Below are 18,560 nucleotides of genomic sequence, written 5' to 3'. Positions count from 1 at the left end.
TTAGTTGAACCACATCCTAGAACCATACCCTCTTGTCCCTAAAAATGGTTTAGTCCCCAAGGGCTCCCTCTCACCATCCCTGGCTGATGTCTGAGCAGGAAGCTGGGCCTAAAAGGAGGACTTGTTTTGTGCTATTCTGGAAGGGAAAGAGATGAGCTGACAGATTTGGGTCCTTTGCCACAAGGGAGACCCTACAGTCATGCTGGCCCTGGAAAGTGGCCTGAGGTTGAGCACCTGCCTTTGCCCCCCAAGGGGCCCTCACCTGCCGGCAGTGGGAGGGGCCGGGTGGTGTCTGTTGCTTGTCAGAAGGACATCGTGCTATAACATCTCTTATCTGCAATTAGCTCATTTGCCGCAGGTATTCGGGGCGGCATTTTTACCCTCATATTTGCCAGACTGAACATTCGCCTCCGAAACTGTCTCTTCCGCTCGCTGGTATCTCAGGAGACAAGCTTCTTTGATGAGAACCGCACAGGTTGGTACTCAAGAGACTTGGGTGTCAAGGGTGGGCTTGCCTCCTGTTGAGGAGTCAAGTGGGTATATCGGTAGTCTTGGCTTTCCTGACCCTTCTTGTGGTCAAGTTCAGGGTGGAAACACACAAGGGCTTGGCTTGCATCATAAGTCCATTCTGAACCCTGGGGAGCTGGCCTGCCTGCTGAGGTTTTGGTGTGAGTTGTGGCCTCCTAGGACCCTCGCCAGGCCACCCGAGGTCCCTGGAGAGACCAAGGCCTCACTTCTCACTGCCCTGTGGAAGCCACAAGGGCCAGGAATGCCTAAACTTGTGGCCTGCAAAGGCCCAGCTCCTACGTTCTGAGCAGTGGAATTCAGGCCAGCAAAGGCCCAGCTCCTACGGGCTTAGCAGTGGAATGCAGGCCACTGCAGGGAAGGAAATATAGCATCCAGCCAAGGTCACAGTATTGAGACAGACCAGCCTGGCCTAGCTCAGTTTCCACCACTCACCTCTCGGAGCCCACTGTCTACTCTGAAATGGGAACAATAAGAACATCCATGGGGCTGGGAGGTTCACAGCCCGATGTACCATACTGGGTGAGCGAGAGGTACCTGCTCTTTTCCCCTTCACAAGGAGGGAATAGGAGAGTTACCTCTCTGACAGTGCAGGGAGTAGACACAGGTCTGAAATCTGGCTCAGTCACAGGCAAGCCTGTGGCACTGAATTTATCTCCATCTGAACCTCAGCCGCTGCCTCCACGTGATGGGAAGGTGTGTGGTTTATATAGGATGCCAGTGTCCAGGATTGGCTCCCGTAGCCCTGGAGGGGTGTCTCTTCCCCAACCCCATTCCACCCAGAAGGTGAGGGGAGGTCCTACTCCCCCATGTCTGTCTCAGAAGCCCCCTAGTGTCTCTCGCGCCCACCACAGTGGCCCTTGTTACTACAACGGGAGCTGAGCTGCCTGTCTTCCAGGGGACCTCATCTCCCGCCTCACCTCGGACACCACTATGGTCAGTGACCTGGTCTCCCAGAACATCAACATCTTCCTGAGGAACACAGTCAAGGTCACAGGCGTGGTGGTCTTCATGTTCAGCCTCTCATGGCAGCTCTCCCTGGTCACCTTCATGGGCTTCCCCATCATAATGATGGTGTCCAACATCTATGGCAAGTACTACAAGGTAGGCCTCGCCTTGTCCTTGCTGTGATCTGAGCCTTGACAGCTACTCCACCCCCTTAAACGAGGCTCAGAGGACCACGGAGGTGGGAGTGTCTAGGGAGCTAGGAAGGGACATCTTGAGGCTGTGTTTGTGTTCATTCATTTGGTTTTTTTTTTTTTTTTTTTTTTGTGGTACTAGGGCTTGAATTCAGGGTCTTCACCTTGAGCCACTCTACCAGCCCTATTTTTGTGAGGGGTTTTTCGAGATAGGGTCTCACAAACATTTTTGCCCAAACCATGATCCTCCCAATCTCTGCCTCCTGAGTAGCTAGGATCACAGGCATGAGCCATCAGTGCCTGGCTCATTTGATAAATACTTACCAAGTGCCTCCTGTACGTGGGCCTGGGAAACATCAGTGAAACAGACCCCTGCCCTCATGGGACTAATGGTTACTGGAATAGGTGGGCCATAGATAGTGACAATATCAATACATGATGTGGTGAAAGATGGTGGGTGCTGAGGAGAAACACGAGGCAGGGAGGCAGGCAGCATGGGAGTGTGTGTGGCTGCAGTTCTGCACACATCTCAAGGAGACACTGGAGTAAGGACCTGAAGGAGGCAAGCAGCTTGGGACAGTGTGTTCTGAGCAGAGGGCTCAGTCAGTGCAGACACCCTAAGACAAGAATGTGCTTAGCATGTTTGAGAAACTGTAAGACTGGAGTGACGAGGACAGCAGGGAGGTGACAGGCCAGGCCAGATGGTGTAGGCCTTTGCAAGGACCCTTTGCTCTTTCTATGGATTGGTGGGGAGGGAAGTTTAGGCCCTGCCTATGGTGTCGTGAAGGGCAGGCGACAGCCCCCTCTAGCTTCCTCCTCCTGCCACTGCCTCCCAGCAAGCAGAGGTAGGTCCAGCCTCACCTTCCCTTGCCTCCTGGATTGGTGGGTGCCCCAAAGGCCTAAGGAACCCAGGCTGAGTTCAGACAGGCCTGGGCCCCCTGACAGGTGCAGGCAGCCTCTGTCCCAACAAACCAGGATCCTGGGAGGAGGGTCCTGAGCAGGGGCTCCAGATTTTACTCGGTAGCTCACTGTCCCCAGCTCTGTGGGAACCTTCAGTGCCCATGACCTGAAGGCAGGGTAGCAAGAGGAGCCATCTCCTGCCAGCACCAAATGAACCCATTCCCCACAGCCTCCTCCAGCCACACAGGAGGGACCTCTTTCTTGCAGTCCTGAGGCATGAGCCTCACTAGTTTCCTCACGAAGGAGAAAAAGAAGATAGTTGGGGTTGGAACCAGTTCCCTTCCTCTACCCTCACCCAACCTTCTGCTTGCCCACCAGCCCTTGGGTCAGGAACCTTGGAGCCCTCAGCCTCTTCCACTTCCCTGCACCTCAATCCCCTCCTCCATGTTCAGGTGGGTGGAGCCTCCAGGAAGCTCCATTATGTTCCACCTCATGCCTAAATGTAGACTGTCACCAGCAAGTCATCCCCACAAACCACACACACCACCCACCAGACATGACTCAGGGCGTGGAGTGGCTCCTCTAGGGTGCGGGGTGCCCTACCTGCTGTCCTTGACTAGGCCTGACATGCAGGTCTCAGGACATGCAGTGCACAGTCCCATCCTGGCCTCTCAGAGGCTGGTTTGGGAATCCAAGTGTTAACTGCTGCACAGTTGGAGCAGCTCTGCCCAGACCCTCCATCAGAATCATGGTAGGCCCACTTCTCTGCCATCTTCCTGTGGTTATACACACACCATGTGGGCAGATTTCTCAGCCCAAGGCGTCCACCACTATCTAGAACTTGACTGGGAGTTCTGGAATCTCTGGACCGATTCTCAGACTCTCACTAATTTACGTGGAGAATCGAAGTGTCCTCTAAGAGCTGGTGTCTCTTGTATTGTGTACAGCCTAAAGTACTGCACAGGGCCTCCCTGCTCTTATTCCAGCACAGGATCAGGTGTTGAAGCTTCTTTTCTGAAAGAATTACCTAAAACCATCATTGTGAGTAGCCTTTGAGTACTGAAGGTGACTTATTCTTCCTCATCCTTCGCCCAAGAGCCCTGCCTGAGTCTGTTCTCTGAGCATGTCAGATGAAGCTGGGAGATAGGATTGTAGTGGAGGTAGATCTTGTCCTTTTGTCCCAGGGAGCTTCCTGCACTGAGCTGGCATCGCAGAAGGGTGGAAAAGCCGGGAAAATAGTGAAGCTCTCTGTTTTGAGGTCTCCTCCTGCCCTCCTGCCCACAGAGGCTCTCCAAAGAGGTCCAGAGCGCCCTTGCCAGAGCCAGCAACACAGCTGAGGAGACCATCAGCGCCATGAAGACGGTCCGTAGCTTTGCCAATGAGGAAGAGGAGGCAGAAGTATACCTGCGGAAGCTGCAGCAGGTGTACAAGCTGAACAGGAAGGAGGCGGCGGCCTACATGTCCTATGTCTGGGGCAGCGGGGTATGTGCACCTGGCCTGGGCCATCTGACCACAGGAGACAGATGCACAGATGGGGACCCCTCCATGTAGGACATTAGCACAGCCATCACATGTTAGCATCAAAGTAGCAGAGAATCTTTCCAGAAAAGAGTGCAGCTCCTGGCATATGCCCTCTGTGTGCTGCCTCTGTCCTGCTCCTGGGCTAGGTGGCAGGGTTGGTACAAGTTTTTTCTCCCAGCTGGGGACACATCAGAGACTTCACCCCCAGGCCAGCCAGGTACCAACCTAGGTCACTTTCTAGTAGGTCCAGTGTCACAACCATATACACTCCTCAGGAGAATCAGAGTACATGATCCCTCACTGCCTCACAGCTCCATGGGAGGCGGCTGGTCTGGTGCTAGCTGGGGGAGGAGGGAGAAGGGCTGGAGTTTCAGGGCAGGAAGGAGCTGGAGATCTGCTGGAGAACCCGGGCAGGGACCATCTGGTTCTGCCAGGAGGCCACCCCCTGCTGAAAAGCACCAGCAAAGGAGAGAAAGGGCCAAAGTTCCAGTCTGCTAGCCAAGCCTCTTAGCAATATGTCCCCAGCAGGGGCACCATTCTTACCACTCATCATTTGTAGCTAGGTCCAGCTGTTCATGTAGCATGGGGAGAACTGATTGGGACCCTGCTTAGGTTGTGGGTTGTGGGTACTCAGAATCCGCTCATCTCCTGAACACCTCCTCCTGCAACAACAGCAGAGCAGGATGGGGGCAAAGGTGCCCCAGGCACACCCCTCCTTCATGAAGCCTAGTTGGAGGAGGAAACAAAGATCTCATCATGCTACTCTGCCCAGTTGGCTGTGTGAGTTTAGCTAGTGTACCTAACTTCTCTGAGCCATGCTCTTTTCAATGAGGAAGACCGATAGTCCCCACTTGGCTCAGCTGAGGAGCTTGGGGGTAGCATGTGTGAGCCAGGCCCTTACAAAGAAAGCCTTGTTCTCAGGCCAAGCCCACAGCCTGCCCCAGCTGGGGCCTCATAGGGAGCTGCTCCAGGGCATCCTGCCAGTGGCTGGAGCTGCAGTTTGTTGCAGTGTGCTGAGTCCTCCAGGCTGATCCCACCTCCCTGGGGTGTAGAGAATGGGGGGTGGGGCTGAGGCAAGACCCCTAGTAACCTGAGCCCTCCTCTCCATGTGCTGCAGCTCACACTGCTGGTGGTTCAGGTCAGCATCCTTTACTACGGGGGCCACCTCGTCATCTCAGGGCAGATGACCAGCGGCAACCTTATCGCCTTCATTATCTACGAGTTTGTGCTGGGGGACTGCATGGAGGTGAGACCCGAGGGGGAGTCCAAGAAGGGCTGGCTGGGATGCCTGAGGTAGGTAGTGCAGAGAACAGAGGAGCCCCAAGTGTGACAGTGCTGCTAACAACAGGTGACTCCATTGATTGAGCAAGGGACAGTGACAGAGATGGCTTTGGGAAACACTCAGGAGCTCCATGAGAGGTTCAAGTGCTGTGAAATTCCCATTTCTCAGGAAAGGAAACTGAGGCTGAGAGGGGTTAAGTGACCCACCCACATGCTTGGAGGGGGAACTGGGTTCAAAGCTAGCCAGGTGGACTGGGGGAGTGGCTTAAATGGCAGAGCACTGCCAAGGGTGAGGCCCTGAGTTTAAACCCCAGTGCCGCAAAAAAAAAAAAAAAAAAAAAAAAAGAATATGCCAAAGCTAGCCAAGTGGGACTTTATCTTCACCCCCCTTAGAGAACCAGGGGTGTCAGATTGGGTTCCTTACATGGGTCCCAGTATGAGCAGACCCTGAGACAGAATTGGGGTACAACTGATTTATGTAGGAGGTGTCCAGGAAATGGGGCAGAGATAGACAATGAGATGGGAAAGGAAGGAAGTCCACAAAGGGCCACTTTCCAAGCCTGTTCCTGGCATGGCCAGGTGCTCCATCGTGGGGGCAGTGTAGCACAGTACCTCAGAGCATCCAACCTGAGGGCGAGGGAACCCCAGAAAGTTTATACCCAACCTGCCAGCAGTCATTGTGCCAGGTGAGTCTGGAGTGGGCGCTGATTCCCTGCTCTGCCTCCCTCCCAAGGAAAAGGCTCCCAGGTAGTTAGAGGTTGGATCTGTGTTCCACAGTGGTGAGGCACAAGGATGTGGGGGCATTGGCAGCATTTGCACAAGCCCCAAAGTGGCACTGCTGCTGCTTTTTTGACTTAGCAATAATTCTGCCTCTGGGAATCGTGCTTCAAAAATACACCAGAGGGAAGAGGCACCTCCCAGGTTGTTCAGTGCAGTGTCATTTATGAGTGAGAAATAGAAGTACCCTTCAGTGCCCATGCAGCAGTGATGGGATAAGTAAGTATGCTGCATCTGTACTCCAGAGACAGCCTGTCGTCCCAGGAGAGCCAAGGCAGCCTTCAGGGAGTGGGGCGTAATGTGAGCTAACATACCCCCAAGTGCAAAAGACAGATCCCTAAGATGTGGTCTGATCCCATTAGCGTCTTTTGAAAATCTCAAAACAACCTAACCATGTATGTGCCTGTGTTTGGGAATGCCAGAGAAAGGACTAGAAAGATGCAGTGCATTGCTGCCGGTAGCTGCCTCTGGGATAAAGGGGATGAAAGCCCCTCTACACAGTCTTGGTCTCTGATCATTAGTAACCCTGCTCTCAGCAGTGTGTTGAAGCTAGTGGTAACCAGCTCACTTGTGGCTGATTGAGTGTGTCCTCAATGCTAACACTGTCTTCACGACAGCATGCCCCTGGTGTTAATGCTACCCCCATATCACCATTAAGGACACTCCAACAGAGCCTTTAAGGGCCTGAACTCGGGAGCCAGGCATGCCTGAATTCAAATCTTGGTACACGGTGAGACACTTATCCTTTTTTTTTCTTATTATAAATTTTTTATTAGGATATATTCTTTATACAGGGTGAGACCCTATCTTAAAAAAAAAAGTCAACAAAATGGACCATTATTACTATTCATATTTATATTGAGTATATTTTTGCCCAAAGAGAGAATATATTTATGTACAATATCCACAAAGACCCATTTTTAAAATTTAAATTAAAACACAGCGGCTGGAAGACCAAGGCTGGATTGCAGTTTTGACACATTTCTTGCTGCTTCCTTTAACTTCTATGCAATTCCGTTTCCTTCTCTGGAGGGTTGGTAACACCTATGCTGGGGGAATTAGTTAGTGATAATGACTGTGAGGCGTGGTTCCCACTGCTCTGACAAATGCAGTATTACTTTTTATTGCCACCCTCATTTTTTTATTATCATTATTGTACACTGTAGTAGCACGTAGCACCCTGAGGTGGGGGGGGGCTCTGCATTTCCCCCAAAGCCACTTCTCTGTCCTCGTTCTCCCTGCACCTGCTTACTTCCCTGATACTATGGTGGGACTCAGGAGCGGGTTGTCAGTGGGACGGGAATGTGTGTCTCCTCCCTGCAGTCCGTGGGCTCCGTGTACAGCGGCCTGATGCAGGGTGTGGGGGCTGCTGAGAAGGTGTTCGAGTTCATTGACCGACAGCCGACCATGGTGCATGATGGGAGCTTGGCCCCAGACCACCTGGAGGGCCGGGTAGACTTCGAGAATGTGACCTTCACCTACCGCACTCGGCCCCATACCCAGGTCCTGCAGGTGAGAGGGGCTCAGGGTCTGCCTGAATTCTTCCCTCTTGCTTCTGGCACCTCCTGCACACCAGGCCCCGGCACAGTGGCCAGGAATACATGAGGCAGGGTCCCTGCCCTGAAAAGTCTGGGCTCCAGTTGGGGAAAATGTGGCCATCACAGAATGACTCCAGATAAGAAGTGCTGGGAAGAAAATAAACCAGAGCACTGTTTGGAGATAGTGTATGAGCTTGGCAGAGGAAGCATAAGGGTGCCCCTGTATCCTAGAAAGGACAACATCCAGGGGCCAGCTGTGCCCAGCCAAGGAGGGGGACATGGGGTGGGTGGAAAGGGCAGCCATCTGTCTGAGGCCCAAGCCTCCAGTCTCAGGACCTGAGCAGTGACCCCACACAGTGCCTCTGTGTTCCTTGCAGAATGTCTCCTTCAGCCTGTCCCCAGGCAAGGTGACAGCCCTTGTGGGGCCCTCAGGCAGTGGGAAGAGTTCCTGTGTTAACATCCTGGAGAACTTCTACCCGCTGCAGGGTGGCCGTGTGCTGCTGGACGGCAAGCCCATCGGCGCCTATGACCACAAGTACCTGCACCGTGTGGTGAGTGCCTCAGCCTTGCTGTTCCCCTGCCCCCCTGCCTCTCCCTCGGATGATTGAGCACGCTCAAGAGAAGGGTGCAGTTGGAAGAATTGTCTCCAGTGTGACACCACCAAGGTCATGAGACCCAGCATTCCAGCACCCAAGAAGCCTCCACATGCCTCTTCTCTTCCCCCAGGGGTAAAGTTGCACCTGACTTTTCACAGTCACCATCTTCTTATCTTCCTTCCTTCTTTTATTTATTTATGTATTTTTTTTTTGGTAGCATTGGGATCAGGGACCCACTTGCAAGGCAGATGCTGTACCACTTGAGCTATGCCCCCAGCCTTTTCCCTTCAGGTATTTTTTGAGCAGAGTCTTGCATTTATATTCTGGGGCTGGCCTGGACCTCAGTCCTATTTATACCTCCCCCATAGCTATACAACAGGCTCCATGTTACACTACCTTTTATTGATTGAGATGGGGTCTCGTGTACTTTTTGCCTAATCTGGCCTCCAACTGCAATCTTCCTGGATCTCTGCCTCCTGAGTGCTGGGATGTTAGGCATGTACCACTACCCTGGCTCATTTTCTTGCTTTTCATTACTTTTGCTATCTCTTCGTGCATCCCCAAACAGTATAGCTCTGTCTCATCTGGTCTAAGCTTCATCTAGAAGAATCAAAGTTGGCTGTCTGTATCCATGGGTTCTGCAAATTCAGTCAGCTGTGGATTGATGATTTTTTTAGTTGTATCTGTATTGAACATGTACAGATTTTTAATCATTGTTCCTTAGTACAGTATAACAACTATTTACAGAGCATTTACAATGTGTTAGGTATCATAGTCATCTAGAGATGCTTAAAACTATAAGGGAAGGGCTGGAGCATGGCTCAAGTTCTAGAACACCTGCCTAGCAAGTGTGAGGTCCTGAGTTCAATCCCCAGTACTGCCAAAACCAAAAGAGAGCAAAAAAATATAGAGGAGGATGGACGTGGGCTCTATGCAAATACCTCACCATTTTATACAAGGAACTGGGGCATCCAGGGATTTGGATATCAGAGGGGTCCTGGAACCCATCCCCTGAGGATGCAGAGGGATGACTGTGCTTGAATCTCACTGTCCCGCTCTGCATTGTGTAACAGGCTGAGGCTGTGGCTGTGACTCACATTCATTGCCAAATGCTACTCCACTGTGCTGACATTCACACACAGTCTATGCACACATGCTGCTTTTGATGGGTATTTGGGTCATTTCTCTTCCCTCCCACCCCGGTACTGGGGTTTGAATTCAGAGTCTACACCTTAAGCTACTCCACCGCCCTTTTATGTCATGGGTTTTTTTGAGATACTCTCAAAATAGTTTGATACTCTCGCACTATTTGCCTGGGCTGGCTTTGAACCACAATCTTCCTGATCTCTGCCTCCTGAGTAGCTAGGATTACAAGTGTGAACCACAGCACCCAGCTTTCTTTCCTTTTCTTTTTTTTCTAACCATTACCAACACTACCAATGAAGGGTGTCCCTGTTTCTTGGTGTGCGTGAGTATTCCCCGAAGTGTAATCCTCAGAGTAGAAAAGCTTGGTGCCTATCCCCAGCTTTGCCAGTTTCTGCATAACTGTTTTCCAAGGTGATGGTACCAATGACATCCCACTAGCAGTTGATAGGCGTTGCGTTTGTTCCACACATAGGTCATCTCGCATGCTCAAAGGAAGCTAGTAGTGACCGTACAATTTTGGTAATCCTTTCAGAAAAGGAGCCTCAACACTGGATCTGTGCTGATACACAAGCAAGAAGGTCTATATGGGCATTCACTTATGTACTGTCCAAGGAACACCAAGTATTAGGGGGTGGCACTTACATCAACATACACTAAGTCATATGAGAACCTAAGGTTGGCACACAGGTTCCAGAATTACTGACCAAGCTCTTTTGTGTGATTGTGTGTTGGGGACAGACCCAGGCCTCATACATGCGAGGCAAGCACTCTACCACCGGGCTACACTACCAGCCCCTGCCAAACTCCAGATGGTGGCATAGGCCACAGACTGGGAAATCTCCATACATGGAACATATATAACCAGAGAGAGATGGCTGAGAAGTGACCATCTAAGTTTGTGACCCACCAGGCTGCTGTTCTAGAAGAACTAACCATAGCAACCTCACCACAGTCCCATATTTTTATTTTTATTTATTTTTGGCAGTACTGGGGATTGAATTTGGGGCCTCAGGCTTGCTAGGCAGGTGCTCTACCACTTGAGCCACTCCACCAGCCCAGCCCATATTTTCAGTGAATTTTATAATGAGGACATGAGTGCCCTGCTATCTCACCTTTCAAATTCTACCCCATGGAGTAGCCAGTGTTGGTATATTCCTTTCCAGTTCACTTCCTGTCCTTATGTAAATACATCGACATATGACAGCACAGGAACATAATTTTTAGCGAAGTAGAATCATGGTATTTATATGTATTTACTGCAGTTTGGTTGTGTGAATGTAGCTATTTAACCAGCCCTCAGTTTATGGACAGCTAGGTTGTTTCCAGTCGTTCACTCATTCCCTTTACAGTACTGCAATGATATCTTCCATGCCATTATTTTTATAGGCCAGATTCCTAAACCGGATCATAGGACAATAGCTCTTTGAATTGTTCCCTTAGAAGGGAGGGGACAACTGTCAGGGAGATCTCTGTGGCCCGAAGGCCTGCTATGGCCTCTTGCTTCCTGACCTGGCAGGTGCGTTCACAGAATTGCATTCTCACTTGCTCTTTCTTTTTTTCAGGACAGGCACAGACGGTGGATGTGGCTAAGCCCAGAGCAGCATGTTTAGTGGGCCCCACTGGGTCCAACTGGGGAGGCTAGGAGGCTGTGGAGCGTGGGTCTCTTCCACTGGGAAGGAAGAGAGGCAGCTGAGCACAGCCACTAGATCAGGTTTCAGACCTGAGACTCCTGGCGTCGGCCTGGCCATGCTGGTGAAGCTGCTGGTGACAGCTGGATGGACCCATTCCCAGCCTCCTTTCTCCCTCACAGATCTCCCTGGTCAGCCAGGAACCTGTGCTATTTGCCCGCTCCATCACAGACAACATCTCCTATGGCCTACCCACTGTGCCCTTTGAGATGGTGGTGGAGGCTGCACAGAAGGCCAACGCCCATGGCTTCATCATGGAGCTCCAGGATGGCTACAGCACAGGTACAGAGTCTAGCATCACTTCCACTGTGCCTGGAAGCCACCCTTAGGGATGAGACCCTCTTGAGTTACATTGTCCTCTGCCACCTGTTCTTTGTCATTTATTTTCCTTTCATTGAGGTAAATTCACATAACATAAACATTACCATTTTAACATGGTATCCATTTGCATGAAAGCTTAATCTGTGTGGTTTATAAACAGGGTTCATAAACTCAGTTTCCTGAGAGTCCCAGCTGTTGGTAGTTCTAGCCACAGGATCCCTTGAAACTTATGGAAAGCCCATTGCCCAGGGTGTCAGGGAGAGGCTTCTTGCCCTTCTCAGTGGCTTCCCAGTCTTCTTTCCTGCTAACTTGCTTTGTGCCGCCACCACAGAGACGGGGGAGAAGGGTGCTCAGCTGTCAGGCGGCCAGAAGCAGCGGGTGGCCATGGCCCGGGCCCTGGTGCGGAACCCACCTGTCCTCATCCTGGATGAAGCCACCAGTGCTCTGGATGCAGAGAGCGAGTACCTGGTGAGTGGCAGGTGGCCAAGGAATGCTGGAGCAGGAGTAGCTCCAGGAGGAAGAGCTTATAGATGGCCATAGGCACCCCCAGGCCATCAGCTCCCTGAACTGGTGATTTTGCTAAGGGTGGGGTAGTGGGGAGAGGAGGCCCTGGCCTTGGTCACTCTGGGCCCAGCCTCCCAGTTCTAGTCACAACTAAAGCCATTTAATACAGGAACAAAAGGTTATCAGAGTCAGAGGACTTGGATCAGAAGCTCCACCCTGAAAATTATTTATTTCTGGGTTTTTTTTTTTTTTGGTAGTGCTATGGCTCAAACCCAGGTCCTTGCACAAGTACACTATTGAACTACACCCCTAGCTCCACCCTGCAGCTTATAACATGACCTTGAACTAGTCTCTCCTCTCTTAAGTCTCATTTTCATTGGTAAAGAAGGTCCAGTAATGTATTGGTAGATGGCTAATGACTGACTTCCTCCTGGGCACTGTTCTAGGCGCTGGAGTTACAGTGATTGGCTGACCGCCATTCCCCTGGCAACAAGACAGCTGTCCCATGGTGTTTCTAGTCCCACGGGGAAGGCAGACAGATAATAACTAAGGAAACAAGCATGTGTTCCCCCTGTGGCCTGTGCTACAAAAGAAAATGAAAGATCATGTGATTCAGATAGCTTGGGAGGGGCTGTCCTTGCCAAAGACAAACACAGCTGGACATCCCGAAACCAGCTTTTGTTCAGTAACGGGCAACAGTCAGAACTGCTGAGCTCTATCCCCATTTGTGCAGAGGCCTTGGGTGGTTTGAAAGGGAGAAGGAGAGAGTGGGGAGAGGAGAGAGCAGGGACTCAAGTGCAGAATTACCAAGGTTCTCAGGGTGGATACAGTGAGGCCCTGTGTCTGTGTGAGTGACCCAAGTCAAGGAAGTTAGCAGTTCTAGAGGTAAGAGCATCCCAGGAGGATGGGGCAGCAGATGCAAGGAATGACATTGGCAAGTTGAAAGCCAAGCAAAAAAGTCAATATGGCTGGTAGGTGGAGGTTGAGCAGAAAGAAGCCAGGACACACTCATAGCAAGACACAAATTCCTTGGGCCCTTGTAAGGATTTTGGACTTTTTTGTAACAATTAATTCACTTTTATTTTTTAGAGCAGTTTTTGAGGTTTAAAGACAAAGCAGAAAGCACAAAGTTCCCATGTACCCCCTTCTAAACTCCCCTCTGGCCCCCATTGTTAAGCTCTTGCACCAGCATGACATGTTTGTTACAATTGGTTAACCAAAGTGACTAAAATCCATGGTTTACTTAGGGCTCAAGTCTTGGTGTTATGCAGTTCTGTGGCCTCTGACAAACACAGAAAGTCAGATACCTAGTCACAATGCCATACAGAATAGTACCACTACCCAAGAATTCACCTAGGAGTTGAGACATACCCTAATGTCAGATACGGAGCTATTGAAGGGTTTGGAGCATGTGTTTAACAAGAACTGATTAAACCATATTTTAGATCTGGGTGTATAGTTCAGTGGTAGAGCACTTGCCTAGTATGCACAAGCCCTGGGTTAGATCCCCAGTACCACAAACTTAATTGACTAAAATGTTTTAAATCCATTTGGGAAATGCACAGGAGCCAAGCAGGAAAGTCGTAGGCATGCAGGTGACAAGTAATGGTGGGAGAGACAGGAACAGGGAAACTGTGGGGAGATAGAAGCTGCAGGATTCACAGCATTGGGTGATGCTGCAAGGTGAGGCAGGTGCCTGATTTTGTCCACTGAAACTTTGGGCCCTGACCTCTGTCTCTCTTTAAATGAAGATGCAGCCCTCATTTTACAAATGGGGAGCTGAGTCTCAGGTTGAGCTGGAGCAGGGGTGTGGGGGCCGAGGTGGCACAGAGCAGCCCTGAGAGCCTGCTCTCTGCTCTTCCACAGATCCAGCAGGCCATCCACGGCAACCTGCAGAAGCACACAGTGCTCATCATTGCGCACCGGCTGAGCACTGTGGAGCGGGCGCACCTCATCGTGGTGCTGGACAAGGGCCGTGTGGTGCAGCAGGGCACACACCAGCAGCTGTTGGCTCAGGGAGGTCTCTATGCCAAGCTGGTGCAGCGACAGATGCTGGGGCTTGAAGCCCCCTCAGACTACACGGCTAGCCACAAGGAGCCACCTGGGAACGGTAGTCACAAGGCCTGACCATCGGCATGGCTTCTCCCAGTGGGGCAGAGACCCCATGCCTGCCTGGCACATGTGCCCGTGGGACCCTGGCAGCCCCTAGTGGCTGTCCACAGCCAGGCTGCAACACTGGAGGGTGACCTGCCACGTCCCATGTTTCACTGCTTCCTGCATCTCGCCTCCTTCCACCCTCTTCCCGAGGGCACCTCCAGCCCCATGCTGCCATCGGCCTCCCTGTCCTAGTCTCCCCACCTGGCCTCCCAGGCTGTAGTAAATGTAGAGCCACCTTTTTAAATCAAGACCTTACCAGGTTTTTTTACTGCTTGGTTCAATTCACTCCAGTCAACTCCTAGATTTCAAAACCATTTTTCTAATTAGGACTAATGGTGGTAAGTTCACCAAGATGTTCTAGAAACTTCTGAGCCAGGAGTGAACTGCCCTTCCCAAAACCTGGGGGATGTCAGGAGAGAACTAGGCCCTACCCTTCACCCCTCCAGAGAAGGGACTTCCCTGTCTCAAGCCAGACATAGGAGCCAGGTTTTCTTTCTCTCTCTCCGCCAGCTCCGTGAGTCAGGCCAGGGTGGGTGCCAGAGCGTCCGTTTGCCCGTTACCCCTCCCAATCAAAGCCAGTCTCACTGTGAACCACTACGAACCTCAACAGGGGAGTGAGGCGCTGGCCAGGCCTGGGGGTCCTCCAGATGCCCCCAGCCCTGCACACAGCGCTTTAGCCCCTTGGCCTGCCTCGCCCCTCCCCCTGGCTGGCAGCCTCCCTTCATGTCCACCTGCTGCTCTGCTGTTTGGAGGCCTCTGGTTGTTTGCAAGGTGCATTCTCTCCTTGTTTGTGATGGGACTGTGGCAAAGCCCAGGGTCCAGCTTTGTCCAGGGTTGCTGGATATTGGAAGAGTCCGGTCAATAAAGTGTACTACCTCTGACCTCTGACCTGTCCTTGGGCCATCTGCCCCATTGCCTGGCTCTTCCCCCAGCCCTGTTTGGTGGAGCTGCCAAGGGACCTTGGGTGGCCCCAGGCCTCCACCCAGTGTCTGGGAGGCCATCTGCACCCAGGATCTCTAGCCCAGGCATTCATGCCCATCTGTCTCTCTGAGCCTTTGCAGGGTGATAAAAATGATCTCCAAATCTGAGACCTCTCTGTGTCCCAGGATGGCTGGGACCCTGCAAACACCACCTGTGTTTTCTACCAGGGTCCAGGCCCACCACACTCATCTACCCCATGAAGTAGAGAAATACTACCGTGGGTGCCAGTGGCTCACACCTGTAATCCTAGCTACTCAGGAGGCAGAGATCAGGAGGATGGCAGTTCAAAGGTAGCTGGGCTAATAATTCGAGGGACCCTATCTCAAAAAACCCCATCACTGTCTGGTGGAATGGCTCAAGGTGTAGGCAGAGTTTAAATTCTAATACCAAACACACACAAAAATACTACCTTGCAGGACAGCTCAGAGGGAGGCCTGGGTGGACCCTGTGGATTTTTCATTGTTTGAGGTTTTTTGGTGTTTTCTTCTTTTGTTTTGTTTTTGGTGGTACTGGGGTTTGAACTCAAGGCTTCTCACTTGGTAAGCAGGTACTCTACTGCTTGAGCCATGTTTCCAGCCCTTTTTGCTGTTTTGGAGACTGTCTCGATTTTTGGCCCAGGCCAGCCTGGACCCTAATTTGAGCTTCCCTTTGTTACATTTAATCCTCACCACTACCTTCAGAGACCAGTATTCTTCCTATTTTAAAGTGGTTCACATCTGTAATCCTAGCTACTCAGGGAGCAGGATGACAGTTCAAGGCCAGCCAGGGTAAATGGTTCATGAGACCCTATCTTGAAAATATCCAACATAAAAAAGAAAATTTTAATCCCACTTGCAAAGACCCTTTTTCAACCAGGTTTCATTCACAGGTTCCAGGGATTTGACAGGAATCTTCTTTGGGGGACCATGACTGAGCTCCCTACAAAGGGGAACTTGCATCCCTGGCTCATGTTAACCTCAGAAATTGATGTTTGGTTTTGAGGGTGTAAGTGTTCGGAGAGCTAGGGATTTTCAGGTGTTTCCAGAGAAGCTGGAAGTACCAATTCTATTGAAAGAGACCAGCTGTTTTTTTTAAGATCGGCTGTTTTATAGGTTGGTTTAAGACATCTTAACAAAAGCAGGACCAACAAGGCACACCAGTAGGTCATCTCCAGCTGAGAGTTCTCTGGTTTGCATCCTCAGTGTTGAACCAAGCTGTTCTCCAGGGTCGTTGACTCCCAGACCCTATACTCCCCTTCTGCCCCTTGCTTCCCTCATCTCTTCCTTCCCACACTGGGGACCCCAGAGTCTTCTTCCTCTCCCAAGCCAAGGAGGTCAGCTCAAGCACCCCAAACCCAAAAGTGAATCCTGGGCAGACAAAAGAAACTTCCAGGGACAGCCCCTCTTTAGAAGGTAGAGTTTTAAATAAATGCCTTATTTTGGAATAATTTTATACTTACAGAAAAAAATACAGAGTTCCTAACAGTTCCCAGTGTTACACAAACATCTCCCCTCCTAAAGTTCGATTGTCACAGCTAGACACATCAATGAAGGAAACTGAGTTTTTTGGTATTTCACCTTGGGAAACCACACGGACCCTGGAGAACAGCTTGCTTCAACACTGAGGTTGCAAACCAGGGACCCCCCCAGCTGCAGACGACCTACAGGGGCACCCTGTTAGTCCTGCTTTTGTCAAAACAAAAACAACTTAAGTTGATCTGTAATAAATCAGCTGACCTCACTTCCAACTTCTCTGGAAACATCTGAAGATCCCTAGTTCTACAATTTTTCTGCCACTGTCTTTTCTTCTGTTCCAGGACTCAATCTAGGGTACTACATGATATGATTTAGAGATATGATTTTTTTTTTTATTTATAGGCTGGCAGAATGACGGAAAGTGGTACAGTGCCTGCCTAGTAAGCATGAGACCCTGAGTTCAAACCCCAGTACCGCAAAAAAAAAAAAAAAAAAATCATTATTAGTGACACTCACAGTGCTGTGCAGTCATCACCACTATATAGTTCTGGAATATTTTTAATCACCACCCCCCAAAAAACAACTTAGGACCACAACCCCATATTCCCCTTCCCCCAGCCCCTGGCATTTTCATAAATCCTACAATGTGCGGCTTTGTGTATCTGACTTCTCTCACTCAGCGTGTTTTCAGCGTCTATCCGTATTACAGCATGTGTCAGAACTTTCCTCCTTTTTCTGGCTAAATAATAGTCCATTGTGTGAAGGGACCAGAGTGTCTATCATTCACCCACTGATGGATAGTTATGAATAGTGTTGCTGTGAACATCTTTTTTTTGTGCAGACTTCTGTTTACACTGTATACACTAAGCATTGCTGGGTCACATAAGTCACTCTGTTTTCTGTTATTCATTTTTTTTATCTTTTATTTTTTAAATTATAGCCATCCTAGTGGGGGAGAGGTAGAGATGACTTTGAAAGGTAACTTTTTTTTTGGTTGCAATTAATTTAGCCTGCCATCTGTCCCAGGCGCTATGCTACAACTGAGCCAGGAAAAGCCATTCCAGTCTGGGTCTTCAGGGATTGCAGGCACATGTCATATCCAGCCAGAGAGATGGGTAAGGAAGCCAGGAGGGTTGTGGGGACCTGAGCAGGCTGAGTCCTGCGTGAGATTCAGGGTTAGGCGGGGCAGACTCATAGGCATGCAGCCATGCAGATGCAAGGCCTCGTGCACAAAGGACGCATGCTTGTTTAAAGCTCTCCAGGTGCCATCTTGAAATTCTGAATAAGCTGCAAACCAGGGCTCACATTTTTCACTCTACCCTTGAACTACATTCCCCAGCCTGGAAACTCCCGTTGAGATTTGACTGACATGGTGGCAGTGTTGGGAAGCGGGGCTTTTAAGAGGTGATTACCTCTGCCTTCTGGAATGGATTAATCCACTGCATGGACTGATGGATAAATGGGGTAGGGTAGCTCTCTCTCGAAGCTTTCTTTTATTTTTTATTTTTTGGTGGTACTGGGATTTGAACTCAGGGCCTCACACTTCCTAGGGAGGCACTCTACCATTTGAGCCACTCCTCCAGCCCCTTGTTTGCAATGGGTTTTTTTTGAGATAGGGTCTCTCGAACTACTTGCCCAGGTTGGCTTTGAACTTCGATTCTCCTGATCTCTACCTCCTGAGTAGCTAGGATTACAGGTGTTAGCCACCAGTGCCCAGCTCTCTGGCAGCTTTCTGTCTTGCCATGCAGTGTCTTCTGAAATGTATGATGCAAAAAGAGGTCCTCACCAGATGCCAAGCAGACGTCAGCCCCATGCACTGGAACTTCCTGGCCTCCAGAACCGTAAGCTAAACAACGTCTAGTCTTTATAAATTACCCACCATCAGTGGGTTTGGCTTTTTTTTTTTTTATGGTACTGGGGTTTGAACTCAGGGCCTTCACCTTGAGCCCCTCCACCAGCCCTATTTTTGTGAAGGTTTTTTTCGAGATAGGGTCTTGCAGAATTGTTTGCCTGGGCTGGCTTCAAACCTCAG

The 18,560-nt window shown here is 50.5% G+C and overlaps 1 protein-coding gene across 3 annotated transcripts in view; it reads left to right on the top strand.

The window, feature by feature from the left end:
• The window catches only part of Abcb9 (ATP binding cassette subfamily B member 9), a 38,536-nt gene extending 23,562 nt beyond the window's left edge, over positions 1-14,974 (top strand). For 2 of the 3 annotated variants that reach the window (XM_074060694.1, XM_020159404.2), the window contains exons 4-12: positions 345-475; positions 1,424-1,629; positions 3,849-4,046; positions 5,203-5,331; positions 7,467-7,655; positions 8,059-8,232; positions 11,234-11,393; positions 11,764-11,900; positions 13,803-14,974. In XM_074060694.1, the coding sequence (XP_073916795.1) occupies positions 345-475; positions 1,424-1,629; positions 3,849-4,046; positions 5,203-5,331; positions 7,467-7,655; positions 8,059-8,232; positions 11,234-11,393; positions 11,764-11,900; positions 13,803-14,063 (1,585 nt within the window). In that variant the 3' untranslated portion in view covers positions 14,064-14,974. The remainder of the gene's footprint in view (positions 1-344; positions 476-1,423; positions 1,630-3,848; positions 4,047-5,202; positions 5,332-7,466; positions 7,656-8,058; positions 8,233-11,233; positions 11,394-11,763; positions 11,901-13,802) is intronic. The other variant, XM_074060695.1, reaches the window with a different exon arrangement.
• Positions 14,975-18,560: the final 3,586 nt, after the last annotated feature.

This window comes from Castor canadensis, chromosome 18 (genome assembly GCF_047511655.1).
Source record: "Castor canadensis chromosome 18, mCasCan1.hap1v2, whole genome shotgun sequence".
NCBI classification, from domain to species: domain Eukaryota; kingdom Metazoa; phylum Chordata; class Mammalia; order Rodentia; family Castoridae; genus Castor; species Castor canadensis.
Note: the sequence above shows the minus strand (reverse complement) of the source record. Positions and strands in the feature narration are given on the sequence as shown.